The sequence below is a fragment of the Anopheles coluzzii genome, chromosome 2 (genome assembly GCF_943734685.1).
Source record: "Anopheles coluzzii chromosome 2, AcolN3, whole genome shotgun sequence".
Taxonomy (NCBI): domain Eukaryota; kingdom Metazoa; phylum Arthropoda; class Insecta; order Diptera; family Culicidae; genus Anopheles; species Anopheles coluzzii.
This window is the reverse complement of record NC_064670.1, coordinates 95,972,890-95,990,137: the sequence shown is the minus strand read 5'-3', so window position 1 is coordinate 95,990,137 and position 17,248 is coordinate 95,972,890. Positions and strand designations below refer to the sequence as shown.

The following is a 17,248-nucleotide window of genomic DNA, read 5'->3' as shown; positions in this document are numbered from 1 at the left end:
TGTTTACCAAAGAATTGTTTTTTTGTATGTTATACTAGTTTCAAATTATCGTTTACATTTTCTTTCTCGAACCGTCAGGTGTCTTGAACTACGGGTCCTTACTTTATATTATTCGGCCACAATACGGTCTATTCAAATTCTGTTTCAAAGTTTTTCACCTTCTGTACTATAAAAATTGCTTGTTATTCAAATGCAATGTTCATGAGATATTTAGCGATAAATTTGACCAACTTTGTACAACAATTTTTTCTGGAGTCAGCAAGTACCGCTGCAAGCTTAGTAGAAAATGACAAATTGAAACATTTTCCATATTTTATTACTATCGCTTGAAAGAAATAGCCATCGTTACGAAGTTTTAAAAATTCTAATTCAAACAATGAGCTTGACGCTTGCTTTAACCCCACTCCGACACGACGAAAACACGCACCGAACGCTCGTGTAGCGCTGCTACCGCCGCCGACGCAGCCGCATTCTCGAACGAGCCGTCGTGCGCGATAAACGCAACGCTTGCTGCGGCTACTACGACCGAAGTTGCGCGTTTGGGCTAGTGGTGTGTGTTTGTTTATTTATTTTGAAGTTTAATTTTACCTTATTGACGCACCCTTGCAGGTGTGTGCGGGCGCAGGGATCCGCAATTGTTAAGGTACATTTCAGTGCGTTGCGGCAGTGCTGTGTGGTGTGATATCGTGCACCTCTATTGTGGTCTCCCGTTTACTTTATTCATTTATGCACTCAAACCGTGTTTCTTGTGTGAATGTGTATGTGTGGTTTTCTGTTGTGAATTTTCCCACCCAAACGTGCCGAACCATCCGTCCGCAGTGGGTGCGTGCAGCCCCTTGGCCCCCTTGGTTGCCGGGAATCCGGCTGGAACGTAGTGAAGCGTGAATTGTACCGCGGTGCGCCACCTATCCGGCATTTCGCACTACCCAAAACGGTTTAGTTTTTAAGTTCAGCTGGCGTTTGGCTTGCGGTGTGCCGTGCATTTCTTTCTTGAATTATTTGTGCTGTGTACGGTGTCTGTGTGTGTGTGTGTGTCTGTGCTGCTACTCTTTCTTTTATCGTTTCCGTTTTGCGTTCCGTTTGCAAGTTCGCGTTAGAAGCGTTAGCATATTAAGTGCGTTTTTTTGCGTTCGCATGGTGATGGTAGCTGCTTCCTCACTGTGGGTAGTTTTATAAAATGAAGTTCATGTAAAGTTGGTGTTTGCATTTGAAAGCAGAACAAAAGCGAAGAATGCGGAAAGAAATTGAATTTTTGTTAATGGTGTTTAACGCGTGTTACAAGAACTCATGTATTAGCATATGTTAAGCAAAAAGGGTGTAAAAAGCAGCTGTTGATAGCATGGGTTGATGTAATTGAATTGAAAATGTAGCTAATGGAACATTTAGAACGATTAAGTTTATACGGAAAAGCTGTTTTTAACACAAATATTCAATAAATTGCCATTCTTTTCCATTAAAAAGTGGCATTTTGTTCAAATTTTTCATTTAAAAAAGCATGTCAAATATTCAATTTCATTTATAGTGCACAATTTCATAACTAATGTATGGATGTATGAATAACACGTATTCAATTCACAATACAGTCACACAAACATTGCAAACAGTATTATCAAGAACAGCTGTTCAACAACGGTCCAGATTGTTACAGGCTGTGTTACAATCAATCAGCTAGCAACCGCTAGCAACACCTGCAATTACTGCTTATTTTTCTAATGAATACAGGCCACAGTGACAATCGATAAGATACCGATAAGTGCCGGATTCTTTAGTGTAAATCTCGTGCCTGCTGATTCCGATCGAATTCGTTCGAGACGCATCTATTAAAACAATTCCATTTTTCTCTTTTCTCAACGCATTACAGCATTACACAAACAGTAAAGTGCATCAGTGTGTACATCGCAAGTGTGTGTGTGTGAGAAAGTGCATTTTGCGTTCCGTTCTGTTTCTGCCCCACAGGTAAACACGATGTCAATGAAAATGCTTTCCCTCGAGGATGACCAGCGATTTGCGCTGATGAAGGTAAGGCGCCCGCACCCACCATACCGCGAATCGAGGTGGCCCGGTCACGGCCAGGTGTTGTCGATAAGATAAGATTTTACTGTTTTGGGGGATGGTTGTTTTGTTCGTTTCCTTCGAACGTTTTACAGCATACCAGATGGATGGTGCACGCTGGTTTTGTGCGCACTTTTTGACAATCAAACTGTGTTGTTGCTTTGCTTCGACTGTAAGCGGCAAGATAAGGCATTGAATGTGTATACAACAAACGGTACAAACAAACGGTGAACAACAAAAAATCGCGAGTAGAAAGTTCCGAAGTAGGCACTCGCGGCGGGGGGAAGGGCGTTGAATCGAAAGCGCCGGTGAGCTCCGATTTCGGGCTTTGGTGCAATTTCATGCAACGATGCGTTAACGAGTACACCACCCGCCACAGCCGTCTGTCTGTCGATCGTGTGTCGTACAATTAAAAATGTGTTTTCCGGTACCCCCGTACGGGTGTCTCCCGTACTATCACACGCGCACGCACACACACACTTTGAAAGCGTGTAAAAGTTAATCGCAACCCCTATAATACGATTAGATCGTGCATCCGGGAAACGGGTGGGAAATGGTGTTTGGGGTGGGCAAGTGTGCTTTGTTTCGTAGCGATCGATAAGCTGAGGAGGCGCAGATTGGAGCAGGTTGACAACAATTTTGCTGTTCATTGTCGCAGTTTTGTCGCTGCTGGGACGAATTTTGCGTGACTGATTCGTTGATGATGGAGGTTTTACGATATGTGTGTATGGTATGATCAGAACCTTACATTAGAGACTATCCAGTGCGGCTTTGCAATTACCGATCGAATGAAAATGGTTACCTTTATTGTGCCTGCTTAATAGCTGATTGGTGTTTCTTGCGACGAAAGTCAATCAATTTCCAAGAACCCTTATCAAGCGATGACAAGCAAATGGTTGACCACAAAATGACTAGTACAGTTTGCTTATCGATTTTTATCATACTGTTTTGTGTGTTTGTTATCATCAAATCCTTATTTGTGGCTAACTGAAATAACTGTGGCTGTACCATAACAAAGATGATACTTCACAATGAGTTGCTCGAACTCGAACAAAGCGAACAGATTGAGCTTTCCAAAAACCATCAATGTGTATATTAAATCGCATGCCGTTGTTGTTCCAGCGCAACGATTAATCGCTAACCAAAAACAAAACCACGCTCGCATCAATCATTTCCAATTCATTGAACAGCTTGTTCTAAGCTTCCTGGAATGCTCTAGCCCTATCGATTGTTGCTGCTACACTTCGACCGTTGTAGGTTCTTACGTCTGGGCACGCAGTTTTAATTTCGGATTATTATTATTTGATGGCCACCTTCGTCCACCATTCCGCCCTTCTGCTTATGGAGTCAAGGATTAGACAGGCCGTGGTCAGTGTTCAACGTTCCAGGCAAAAGCCTTCGAAAACAGCCTTCACTTGTTTCGGTTTAGCCGGCAGCGGCACAACAACACGCGTGGCAAAACCTGCGCCATTAGGAAGTGCAACGGAAGACGAGATCGTGTGTGTAAGTGTGTATGGATTTGTTTTCTCTCTCTCTCTTCCTCCTTCGCTTATGTTTTTGATTCGGTTTAGTCCGTGTTTTGTGTTAAGCATTTGGAGGTTTTTTTTGTGCTCTTGTGTATAGCTCCGATACGCATTTAGTGCGTCTGTACCATTTCGGTGGCTGGCTTTATGGCTTTCGTTTCATATTTAGCACGGTGTTTGCGTTTGATGGTCGTCGGTGGTACGCGCCTCGTTTCCGTAACCTTGACGTTAGGCCATGGTCGCGGGGTGTTTAGGCTGAAATGTTGAACCATTTTTTGTTCTGTAGCTTCATGGACTGGATGCCGGTAGTGATTGTTAATATGATTCAATTCGGGAAATGATCGCTGTTTTGTTCAATTTTAGTCGATTTTGCTAATGAAATATTAAATAAAATTCACAACATCTAATCACTTCCACAACGTAACGAATAAAATGTACATGATGGCGAATAAACACGCACAACTATGCACGTTGAAGTTTTTCGTATTACGGAAGCGACGAACCCCAATCGTAGCACGTGCACCTATCATCTAGCCAATTGTTTGCGATGAGAATGCGCTTCCTATCATCGTCATTCGTGTTTGCAAACAGTAGATTCTTTTTAGCATGGAAAACGATATTTGTTGAAGAATTTCAAATCATTGTTTTGAATTAGTTAGCTTATGTGCACTGCGCTGTCGGACTAGCTGTAGCGTATTCTAGAAACATGCTAGATAGAAAGGAACCCTTCATCGTCGTGGCGAAACTGTATCAATCAAGGGGGTGGCGGGCGAATCGGGTTTGTATCAGCTATCGCGTGTAAACGAATGACGACAGCGGGCACGGACAAGGGGATAAGCATTTGTCTGCGTCATTAAGTGCAGGATGGTTCTCGAAACGACCGTCGGTTGATTTCTTGATCCGGCCTTAAATTATAACAACGGCCACCCCCGAGAGCGATGACGCTGGCAATTAATTCCACATTATATGTTTAATTGATCTGCCCCGGGTCGAGGCGGGACAAGGTGGGTGGCAGTCAGGAAGTGAACTATCAGCGCAATGTTGGGTTTGATTTCGGTAAAATCGCCCGTAATTGTCCGCTGGATGCGAATATCATCCGCAGCAGTGTATAATTATTAAGCAAGTAGGACACTGTTTCGATTAGGTTTATCATCAAATTATTTCAATTTGCTTTTTTTTACTTACTTAGATGAGTTTAAATCTTAACAGTCAGCAGTAAAATAAGCTGAAAGGGTTCGTCGATTAACATACGAAAGATTTGAATTTTTTTTAATTAATGCATTATACTGCCAATAACTAGTTGCTGGGACCTTTGTTTTTTTCTTCAAATCGTTATCACATCATTTTAAAGATGTTAAGGGTTTATTATCAATAATTTATGCATTACGATCCCTACGCTATAAAATAAAAAACAATCAAAATCGATAAGCAAGGTTCGTCGCTTAGTCAATGTTCAAAAGACTTCCATATCTGCGCCTGAACCATTTTAAATATTTTTGAAAGATATGAACCATTACAGTAGTTTTTAAAATAAATAATTCTAAAATAATAAAGCAACTCTTCTCCAGCATATTTTGTCCTACTGTCGACACACTGACCCCAGAGATAATCTGCAGTAATGGTGCTTACTGGTGCACTAATAACTGTGACCGTAGCAGCGGTAATATTAGTCAACCGGATCCGTACCGAAATGTCGGTGAACGCCCTAGACTCGCACTTTATCGTCGTCTTGCGCCAGCTAGCCCAGACGTTAACCTATCAATCGGCACTGCATCAAGTCGCGCAGCGCGAAGGCAGAAAGAGCGCTAGACTTTGAGCGCCAGACTTTGGCTTCGGTGTGAGTTCAACCTTGGAAGACCGACCGAACACTGGGTGTGAGTGTTTGTGTGTAACTATGCAAATGGGGTTGGTAGAAAGGGGAGAGGTGTTCGAGTTTCGATGCAAATGGATAAACGCGGGTAGGTTCAACCGTTATGAATGTCTTACACGAAAGTCTCCATGTTTATCGAAAGCAGGACCGAGTGACTTACTAGTTGGTTTGTAAAGTACTAAAAGAGCATTTTTTAAGGAAATATAAAGGATTGATAAAATGCATAAAGGATATAAAGGATATTGAAATGCATATAGCCACACACAATATGGGGTAAAGATGTTATGCCAAAGATATGCCTATTTCTTTCCATCCTCTCCCTTGGCCGGTTTCTAACACCAACACCAGCAAACCCGGCCAGGTGTTGCTCACCCGCCGCTGAAGTCAACAGTCGGTCATGGTGCACGGCTTGCGGGCTTCACCGCACCGCGGATGCTGTTGCGCGATCGATCCATCTCCTAACGGTGGCTTCCCCCGAACGCGAACCTTAAGGTTGGTGGGGGAGAAAATGAGTCGCGAACACGCGCGTGCTTCGGGCACGGGTGATTAGAAAAAGTTGCTCACCTTGCAGTGCAGTTTTTCCGCCTTTTCCGCCATCCCTCCAGACTGTGCCAGCGTGCCGTGTGGGGTAAAATCGCTTGGTGTAATGCTGTGCTGGTGGGTAGCAAACGGTGAAGTGCTTTGGTGGCTTGCAAACAAACAAAAAACGGAATGGAAATGAATCGATGATGGTGCGCAGCCTAATGCATTTCCCACAACGTATGGGGAACTGCAACGCTTACTGAATGCTGCGAAGCGGGTTGGATGGTTCACGGTCGCAAAACATATTGCAAAATCTGCTTCGCAGGGTGTGCTGGACTGGCGTTAGGTTTAATGTCACACCGAAAAAAAAAAGCCCGAAACAGGTTCCTTTAAACCGGGGAACCGAGAGACACGAACAGGTTAAAGCTACATATTTTTAGGACGCCCAATGTTGACCGGGTCCAGTTTTTGCGCTCGTTCGAAACATTGGTTTGCATCGATACAGGTCGAGCAGCATTGATTGGGGCTGACTTTCTGTGGTGGGATGCCAGTGGATTGTTGTCTAACGGACGTGCTTATGCAAAGGTTTCAGCGTGCCGGTATGGTTTTTGCCTCAAACTTTTATGATGTTTCTTTGATAAACATTTCCATGCAATAGTTTACGTTGCATAATGCACATTCAAAAAGGATAACAAAAACCGACTTTGTAACACAGTGCCGGTCGGTTTTCTCGAAGCTCACTGGGTAAACCTTTATTGTTTGTTCGATGCACTACACCACAACACGCGGGACGCTTTACACTTCACTCGCAATGATTGATGGCTAAGCTGTCGTGCTGCAATCAGCGTGGTGCTAGTATCACCTTTTTGTTAGTGCATCATTGTAGTTCTTTTTACTCTCTTTGTTGGTGCAAAACATTAATGAAAATGCTTTTACTGTCGTTTGCCAAACGATCGACATGATCGTTGGTCATTGTAAGAGATACTGGGTAGTTGTTTTTTTTTTGCAAAAGGCACATGCTGCATGAGCTAAAAAGAAATTAGCTATAAGCTACATTTAAAAGCTTCCACCGTTAGTACCACTTCCACATGTTTCGGACGGTGGAAACTGCTTTCATCCTAATGAAGAGCTATTTAACATTAGCGTTAGCTAATGCTTGACGATGGGTTTTATAGCGCTTTAACATGCTTAATGTTTTATTATTGATGCCAATAAAGTGCATCGTTCGTAGCCGGCATCGCGTTTCGGTACGGTTGAACGGGTTTATAGACGCTTTAAGCCGCTGATACTCTTTTGCTACAAAGGGTCATTATTTAGTTAGAGAAGTATTATTCAAAAAACACGATGTGTAAAAGGATAGCTTTGATATAATTTTACTTATTTACTTAATTATTTAAATTTCCTTAATTTTTTTAAATAGGGAAAGGTAGGTAAAGACGGACACTGCGGATAAGATGGACACTTCTCATAAATGCATCAAAATGGTAATTTTCGAGTAATTCAACAATGTAGAATCCAAACTGAAAGTAAAACAACACATTTCAGAACATGTTTGGCATAAGATAATGTTTATAAAAATGTTTTTCATTCATGAAAAAAAAAACGCAAAAATCGATGGAAACTTAAAAGTTTTAACACATTTTCTGATAAAACATGAGTGTAAGATAATGTATGCACATTTTCATAGTCGTTGCACTTATATATCCCTAGATTTTTACCATTTCCCTTAACGTGTCCGTCTTTACCTACCTTCCCCTACATCCTTATTTAAACACACAGTTACAGAATTCCTCTGTATTCATGAAAAAATAGGAAAAAACGGGGTGAAATGGGCATTCTTTATTAAAGCATTATTTCACAGGATGCATTTCAAGGTTCGAAATGTATTTATTGGAATGTTTTATAAAGACCATGAAGATTTGGTCATCCGTTATTCAACAACAACCAAGACCAACATAAATTTAAATTTAGTACCAAACTGAAGTAATTTTTACCACTTCTTAAATATGTTTTAAGGCATGTTGTATAGATGCGTGCAAGTTTTCTGTGGTATATTTTTTAAATAAATAGAATTTCTAAACTATTTGACTGTAAAAACAGGGCAATTGAATGCGTATTTTTATTAACATTATAATGAAATGTAAAAACGCTTCAAATGGGGCAATATGGTCAGTCAAGTCAAGGCAAAATCGGCAGCTGGTGTTGATATGGTGTTGTATTTGTTCACACAATAATGCTAACAGGCCCTGCTTCGAAAGATTCAAATCCGTCGATTGAAACGTGTAAAAAGTGTTTTAATTATAATAATATATTTTTGGAACACTTTGAAGAACTCTCCTGAACAGCTAATCAAAAGATGCATATGCCTATTTTGCCCTGCGTGACAAAATAGCATCACGTGAAACATTTATTTTACAAATGTATGCGTTATGATGAGGCTTTGTGGTAATTTTGATCCATAGATAAATAGTAGATGCATAGAACAAATTAAGGATAGTTGTGTTTCGATAAAAATTCAAAGAAATATTCATTCAACTACTTTACATGTCCATTTTGCCACGCTTTCCCCCTAACCACTAAAGGAATGATATTGATTTTTCACACCTTTCAGAGCATGCATCAGCGTTTCAAGCATCTTTTTTCAGCACCGTTCATCGTTGCGCGTTGCTCCATTAAGGCTTTATCTCACATCCAAATGTGATGTGTGACTGTGACAAAGCCGCTTCTTTGACAGGCAAAAGACAGTTAATATTATACATCCTGTTGAGGGGTAGGAACTGTGTAAAGGTGACCGGCAATTATTTATGCTGCGCTTCCGTGTCAATCAATCTACGACCGATAAATGACACAAAAGGGTTGCAGGCGGAAAGGAGGTCTAATATCATGCCCCATCCAAATGTTTCTTGCACAAAAAAGCACAAAAATGTGATGGTTGCTTTTTGTTTGTGTGTGTTTGTGTGTGAAATCGCATTAACCCTCCAGGAGGGAGAAACTTTGCGCACGAAACGATTGCTCCGGCGCATCGATTTACTCGATTACTGCAAAACCCCGCTGGTCCGCGAAATGCATTCGAGATCGCACGATTCGGATGAAAAGCATGAAGGGGGAGGCGTAGAGTAATTTGCGCTATGTGCAAGCAAGCAAGCAAGCAACAGCCCCATTAAAGTGGGGTGAAAAATCGATGAGTCAGAAGATGGTTCAGCCATTGCGGTTTGAGTGTTGCTGTTTTTTCGTTGCTGTTTGTTGTTTGCAATGAAACTGGATGCATGATTGGCACGCAGTGCGCGTTACTGTTGCAATGTGCTGCGTGATGAATTACAGATGAAAGGTGGGCTTGAATTTGCAATGGTGGAAAAATTGCATACCAAAAAAAAAATTGATAAAAAATAGGGAACGTATAATTTTTTTGCTTCAAAATAGAAAATTTCACATGATTGAATATATTTTTTGTGTTAAACAAATTGATAAAAAAGCGAATTAGATTTCTCGATCGGTTCGTGAATATTCGACTAAAATTAAAGAAAGAAAATACATCTGAAGGGTAATATGATTTCTTCCTATTCACTCACACACAATCGCTTAATTGACATTCATTTAGCATCAATGTTCCCTTGCCCAAGGTCCTGACAATCTCTCAAAGCCCGCGGGCACGTATTTCAGCTTCACGCCAGCTTAATTTTGAAACACTGTACACATCTCAATTGAAGTCTAATTTGAGGCGCGTCGATTGATTTACAGTCTTTTGGAAACCTCTTTTTTCATTTCAACGCACAAAACTCATTCGCGACTGGTTGCGCTCGTCATGAGTGAATCATGATTGCGCAACACGCGCGCACGTGCTCTTTCGCGCGCAGCGCCACTTCATGCGCACTGGAGAGGCCTGCTGCCATCTCCGCGCCGAACACTCGCTGCCGTAGGCCAATGCCACGCCAAGGTATGTGGTTTCCATTTCGTTTGGACCGGTTCAATCTTGGTTGACACTGACCAGCGCGGGTATGCACGGTACGCCAAGGAGAAGATCGGTCCCAAGATGCAGCTGCCTAGATGCAGGGCAGCTGCCCGCGTGTGGACTATCGGCTTTTGTTCATACGACCAGACCTTTGCCTTGACGTACGGGTGGCTCATCAATTTTCGGACCATTTCGGAGCGTTTGTTGACCGACGGTGGCGTCAGTGATGGTGTTGGCATTTGCGCAATCGGGGGTAAAACGATCGTTATTTAGCCGCTTTATTGACCTTACGGAGCAAAGGAAGGAGCAATGAACGTGAGGTAAAGCAAAGTAGGGGAGTTGAGACGTTTTATTGTTGTATTTGCTCGTTTTTCAAGGTTGTTAGAAGATTAACAGCGTGAGCTTGCTTAGTTGCACTCCTAAGTACCTTAGTAGTACACTTGATAGTGGATTTTATCAAGGAAGTCAATAATTTACAAGCCCTTAGATGTCAATTTAATTTTTAAACTGCGCGAAGTAAACGAAGGATGCATCTAAAACACTGAGAGAATTACTAAGAATTGCTCCACCGTATCAAATCAGAAGCTCGCAACCTTCCTGACCTGTCATTGGCCCTCAACTCCAGCTTCTCGCTCACCACGACATGGAAGATGCAATCCTCCTAACCATTCAATCAAATTCAATTACGTTGCTAATTACCCCCTTCTTGGGGCCGGTGCAAAAGTCATTGCAAAAGTCATGTTTCTGACCCTCCGTCTGCTTGAAGGTTACTGAAGGGTTGCAAAAAGACAAAAGTGTCTAGCTTTACGTGTCTGTTCGCTTGTTAACCCTCTCGGGGAGTCGTGAACGCAACGCAACGTCATCCTAAGTGCCAATGATTGGCAAGTATATCCTCTGCCTTCGTGTAATCCCATCCAGGAACTTGTAGATAAAATGATGCCTCGTTTATTGCGTGTCCGGCGTAGGACGTACAAATAGATGTGAAAATAATGGCATGACAATGAATCGAATTACTACTGCCCGGTTATCGTTTGTTTGGGGTTTTAATTTTGTTGCGGTTGCGTGTTGCATCTGGCAGAGAAATGCAATTTTTCGCACCTTTTTCCTGGGACAGTAGTAGTAGTAGTAGTAGCATTCAACGGTTGCCCGGGAGAGAGGTCAAAACGTTAAGTACGTTCAGCTACTCACTCACTCCGCAAGTCTGTGTGTAGAGGAACGCAGGGCAAAACGGTCATGATCAATTAATCTCTAAAATTATGCTTTTTTCACCACCTCGAAAATGAGTTTTCGTGTAATTTAAGTGAATATTTAGAAATAATATATTGTTCAAATAATTATCGAATGCAATGATCATCCAGAAACATAACATTGATCTATGAATTTCGTAAACATACAAGTATATTTTTATTTTGAGCTTATTAAAAATAGACTTTTTATCCTGTTGTCACACAACATAAACAAACGATATGTTTTTTGATCAACGGTCTTAACAGTTAATCAAATATTATATTTTTATTCTATTAAATAATCCTTCCTTAAGATTTGAGTATAGTTCTATGTTCTTGTATTTGAATGGCTACATTTGTTCGGCTAGATGGATCTGAAAGCTCCACGTTTTTATCAAAGAACAATCATAAGCAGATGCCATAATAGCAAAAGTCTGTGAGTATGTGAGAACCAATCTACTTGCACACTACAAACTAGTTGCTTTAGCTGGGTTCATGTCCTGATATTTATGTCGATTATGTTTCTTTTTTTAAAGATTTGATTTAACTTTTCATTTAAACAATTGAATGAAGCCAGTTCAAAGCCTTAAACATCTTTGCTACGTTTTATGTTTTGATATAGGGCCATTTTGCCATGAGGCCCATCTTACATGATATTGTAACTTCTCGTTGTGCATGAATTCCTTCTTTGAAAGTCTGTTGTTCGTTTTATTTCATAGACATACTGTCGATCGCTGTCAAAACAGAAATGTTAAGATTACTTTACTCAGATACTCAGATACAGAGCAAAAGTTCTCAATATAGCCATTTTGCCCACACATTCTCCTTCAACTTTGCGATAGAATACACAGGTGTGATAGGAAAGGTATCTTTCTAATCAAGATACTCAAATGATCTTCGCTTCCCATTCAATTACCCTTACCTTGATCAGATCGTCGATCAATCTATTGTACGACACCCCCTCCAACACACTACTACACCATGGGCAATTTCTCACCCCTTCAATGTCCACTACCTTCGAGAAGTGATTTAGAACTTTGAAATAATGGCGGTAAAACATTCGCAATCATGCAAACAAAAAATGATCACTATCTGTTCCCACACACTTTTTGCATTCCGTAGCTCAGGCTGGGCGGGGCGCGTGTATACTAACACTAACCTCTCCGATGATTGTCTACACGCAAGATACACTGTAGCGATGCACTTAAGTTCAAGCTCATCGCCCTCGGTTGCCTTGGAGACAGTGGATTGATGTTGGTGATCTTCACGGGCAGATCTGTTTTGACTTGTCTCGCTTATTTGCATTCACCACACTTAATTAATAACTTGCGAATTTCAGCTGTCAATCTTACGTCACAAGTTGCGTCAAGTGAAGGTTCCGACTCGTTTTTTTTGTATTGGCATAGCTCAAAATGAAAGGAACTCAGCGGTGACGTAACAGAATAGTGGGAAATTTTTGGATAAAGCTTGCAAAATAAAGTACCCGTCCGTGAGGAGTGGATTGTTCAAGACAAAATCAAGGCTTGAAGAGAGTTTCGAGTTCGTGTTGACATTTGAGTTTCGAGTTCGTGCAAGCCAAGGTTCAGACAGTTCGCGGCCCCTATGAACTCTGTCTCTGGTCTCTCTGGTGATATTGAACCAGATAGTGATGCGAAGTTGAAGGTTGTCGACATCTGCAATTGCGGGTGACATGAAAGGCAGAGCACGTCCGTCCTCAACCCTGATCGTGAGGTGTATGTGTGTATTTGTACATTTCGGTCCCTAATTTGGACTGCGCAAGCTTTTCTTAGAATTCTATCGCGTCTAGGGCATCCTTCTATGGTGATTACAGCACTCCGCAGTGCAGCAGGTCGATCGATTTCTTGCTCGATTTCTTTGATTGCACATTACACATCTACTAATGCGCGTTTTTTTCGCTATCTCCCCGTTCTCCTCTCATTACAGTTCCGTCGGCAGGTGGTTGACATACTGAAACCGGAGCACGATGATTACTATCTGGTGCGTTGGCTACGAGGTAAGCGATACACACAATCACGAGGTCTTGGGTCTAGGCTGGAAATGCGGCAATCGGAGGCGCCTTAGCTCGCATTAGGTCGCCACACTTGCCGGTGAACCGGTTCGCGGTAATTAGACGGTTTGCGTGAAGAAGTAAATATTTCTGAAATGACTCTATACCACGTCTTAGGCCTTTGGAAGCAATGCGTCCTACACGCGTGCGGGTGGATGGAGCGGTTTTTTGTGTAGTGCTGTCACATCTACTACCGATCATGGGTCCACCCCCGAGTGGGGAGGAAATTTGCACGCGAGGGCACGTGTGGACTGACCTTAGAACTATAATTGGCATTTTTCCTCGCCACATTCCATCTTTCCTCCACCGTGAGGGCCGCTTTCTGTTTTGTTTTGCGTACACAAATTGTCTTGAGCGAATTGGCTGATGAATGGTCGGCGTTGGGCTGGGGATCTTGGAAGGCCGTTTGGAGGGCGTGTGGAATTGCGGTCAGAATGAAAAGTTCAGTAAAACGAACAGCTTTTTTTCAACTGATTCAATTGTGAACTCATTAGGAACCGGATGCTGAAGCTGATTTCCTTTTCATTTTAAAAAGTGGCATCATTTTGTAATGGAAAGCTAAGCAATAATAGGTGAAATAGTTGTTATTTCAAGGAGATACCTAAAGCCGAGAGAGCTTTGTATCACTTTACAAGATATCAAATTACTTCTGCCATGAATAGTCCATTGAGCAGTATGGTGGTGGAATCATTTACTTGAGTGGAGTAGGTACTGTGACGGTTCCTGAATCGGTTTGCGATCCGTTTCATGACTGACACAGATCCAGATACATTTTGTATGCCTGAATGGAGTATTGGGTTCAGGGCTAGTTTTCAAAAACGGTATAAGTTCGAAATTATTCCATTGACATTGGCGATCAGTTTAGATATGATATGAATTCTAGGAGCCGTGTGGATTCAGCAACAGTTCAAACCCCATTTTAACTGTTATTCACTTTTAAACCTGGAATAGATTCATGATCTGTTCCGGGCCGTTATTGATTTGAGATCAGTATGTGTTATAACCACACCATCCATTCACTTGCAAGGCTCAACGAGAAGTGCCAGGTTTATTTCTCATTTCATCAATTCCCGATTTGGTACGGGTTCGGGATCAGTTCCAGGAACTATATGGATTCGGGATCAGTTTATGTGCCGGTATGTGTCCAGGATCAGTTCAATGATCGATTTAGGATCATGATCAGTTACAAAACCAATATCCTTTGAAGAATATCGTTCCAAGAACGATTATGGATTCAGAGCCAATTTGAAGACCGGTATAAGTATAGGAGTAGATTTAGGGCTGGTTGGGTTGAGTTTCGACGGCAGGCATGGGTTATACATCAGATCCACTGCTTATATGAGTTCAGAATCAGTTTAAATACCGGTATAAGTTCAGAATCAGTTCCAGGATCGATATGCTTCTAGGTATAGTACCAGGACTAGTTAGAGACAAGTATGGGTTCAGTAGCAGTTGACCCGTGTGGGTTGGATATCACTTCCAGGCATAGTATGGGTTAAGGATCAGTTCCAGAACTTGTATGATTTGGGGTATAGTTCCAGGGACGATGTGTGTTACGGATCAATTAAAGGGCCGGTATGGGTGTTGGATCAGTTTCAGGGTCGGTTGAGGCCCACAATCAGTTGTAGAGACCTTTTTTGTTTGTCCCCTCGAACCTAGGAGTTCTGGTTTTTTTATACACCTTGCGATAAAAGTTGTTATACACCCTTGTAATATTGATGCGTACCCAAATAATCGAGAAAAATCAACCAGAGTTTTAACATATTTACCTCGTACGTTTTACCACGCTAGCACGCAACTGGAACCCGGAGGCGGCGGAAAAGATGCTGCGCGATTCGATGAAGTTCCGGGAGCGCTGGAACACGGACGAGATCGCCAAGTGGCCAACGCCCCAGATCCTGCTCGACTACAGCCCGCACGGTGTGTCCGGCTACGATAAGGAAGGCTCACCGATCATCATCATACCGTTCGCCGGGTTCGACATCTGGGGCCTGCTGCACAGCGTGTCCCGGGCCGACATCGTGCGCATGACGATGCAGGCGCTTGAGGGCTACATGCAGCAGGCGTACGAGCAGAGCAAGAAGACCGGCAACCCGAACAGCCGCCAGTTTATCGTCGTGTTCGATATGGACAACTTCAACCTGAAGCAGTACATCTGGCGCCCGGCGAGCGAGGTGGTGATTTCGCTGATCAAGATGTACGAGGCGAACTATCCGGAGATCCTGAAGTGCTGCTACATCATCAACACGCCGAAGGTGTTCGCGTTCGCGTACAACATGGTGAAGAAGTTCCTGGGAGAGTACACGATCGACAAGATACGGATCTACAAGCCGGACCGGACCAAGTGGCTGCCCGCGATCCTGGAGCGGTGCGATGCGGACCAGCTGCCGGCGTACTTCGGCGGCACCCAGACCGACCCGGACGGCAATCCGAAGTGCGAGACGAAGATCTGCTGGGGCGGCAAGGTGCCGAAGGAGCTGTACACCTCGAAGGAGGACAGCTTCAACAACAATCTGACGTTCACGGAGACGGAGATCCGGAAGGGTGGCCGGCTGAAGCTGACGTTCGACTGTGAGGATGCGGGCTGTTTCTTGAAGTGAGTTTTGGCTGGTCGTTGTATGTATCGGGTGTGGCAGGGACAATATTTGCGATGCCAAAACATTTGCTCTTTAAGCGAAACAAACTTCGGCTTGGGCGTTAGTTTACGATTCAATTAACACGCAGTCTCCCTTCGTACGCAGGTGGGAATTCCGTACGTTCGATCACGACATCAAGTTCGGCGTGAAGTGCGTGAACAAGAAGACGGAGGAATCAGTCATCGAGGTGCCGCTCAAGCGAGTGTCCTCCCATCAGGTGGACGAGTCTGGGTTTATCACCTGCCAGCCGGGATGCACATGTACGTCATTATATTTTATAATTTTTATCAATTCAATAATCTCTAAAGCCTTCCCTTCCTATCACTCCCAATTCATACAGATCACGTGCTGTTCGACAATTCGTACTCGTACTTCAAGACGAAAAAGATCCGCTACTCCGTGCTAATGACGGCGCCGCTCAACGACGAGGAGCAAACGATGGCCCCGATTGCCGTGACGGAGGAGGAAACGTCCCCGGCGGACGGTGCTACGGCCGAAGATTGAAGGCATGGAAAGGTTCCAAACACAAGTGCGCTTTGTGCTTTTAAAAGAACACGGTCAGTTGTCCTTCGGTACTCACACAAAAACGAACATCAAGGGAATAGAGTATTGCGGTACTACATACAGAGGGATGCATCGGGCTAGGGCTGATAAAATGGTAATGCATTCTCAAAACAAACGTAAAGTGATGAACCGTCGCGCAAAAATGTCGTGAGCCAAAGATTTTGAGTTGTTGTGTGTGTGCTTTAAATCATTTTCTTCCCTTCCAACATCTGTTCCCTCAGCATACTTTTTACAGCTTTCACGTGTGTTTGACACAATCTTTCCTTATCGCCGCAGCAGCTTAGGTGCGTTTGATTCCATTTCTTTTGCCCTTTTGAAAAAAGCCGAAACACGCCCGATATACGCGCGACATTCCATTACAGGGTGATATTTGATTAGATAGTAAGCTCCCAAAAATTGCATATCCCAGTGGCTGTGGCGACGTTCGTCCTTATCGGTGACATTGTAAAAAAAAAACAAACAAACAAAACAATAAAAATACATACTAATATTAGTTGCTGGTGATAAAACAAAACACAGTGGGACGGGGACACACGATATTCTCTCGTGAAGAGTAGAGCGGGCTCGTGTAATGCCACGGGTGGTAATTAGATTAGGACAGCAGCAGCAACCATTTTGGGGGGAATAGAAATAGGGGCTAAGAACCGAACCGTTGCAACCCACATCGGTTTTAACAGTCTGTGAAGGATACGAGGAACGCTCAATGGGAAGCGTAACCCTTTGTTTGTTTGTGTGCGTAAATGTAAAAAAAAGCGGAAGTACATACATCCCACTGTGTGCTGAAACTATAATTAAGCTCAATAAACCGTACGGATTGGTTGTCAAGCAAATGGCAAAG

At 42.9% G+C, this 17,248-nt stretch overlaps 1 protein-coding gene across 2 annotated transcripts; it reads left to right on the top strand.

The window, feature by feature from the left end:
• The first annotated feature begins 451 nt into the window (after positions 1 to 451).
• Positions 452 to 17,240, top strand: LOC120947714 (SEC14-like protein 4). Of its 2 annotated transcripts, none has more exons than XM_040363307.2 (6): positions 452 to 550; positions 1,862 to 2,019; positions 13,087 to 13,156; positions 15,002 to 15,806; positions 15,952 to 16,106; positions 16,187 to 17,240. In XM_040363307.2, exons 2-6 carry the CDS (start codon positions 1,966 to 1,968, stop codon positions 16,348 to 16,350), a joined length of 1,248 nt encoding a protein of 415 aa, XP_040219241.2. In that variant the 5' UTR covers positions 452 to 550; positions 1,862 to 1,965; the 3' UTR covers positions 16,351 to 17,240. The 2 variants fall into 2 exon arrangements, with proteins under 2 accessions (XP_040219241.2, XP_040219242.2); XM_040363308.2 differs by lacking the exon at positions 452 to 550 and adding an exon at positions 557 to 643.
• The last annotated feature ends 8 nt before the right edge of the window (positions 17,241 to 17,248 follow it).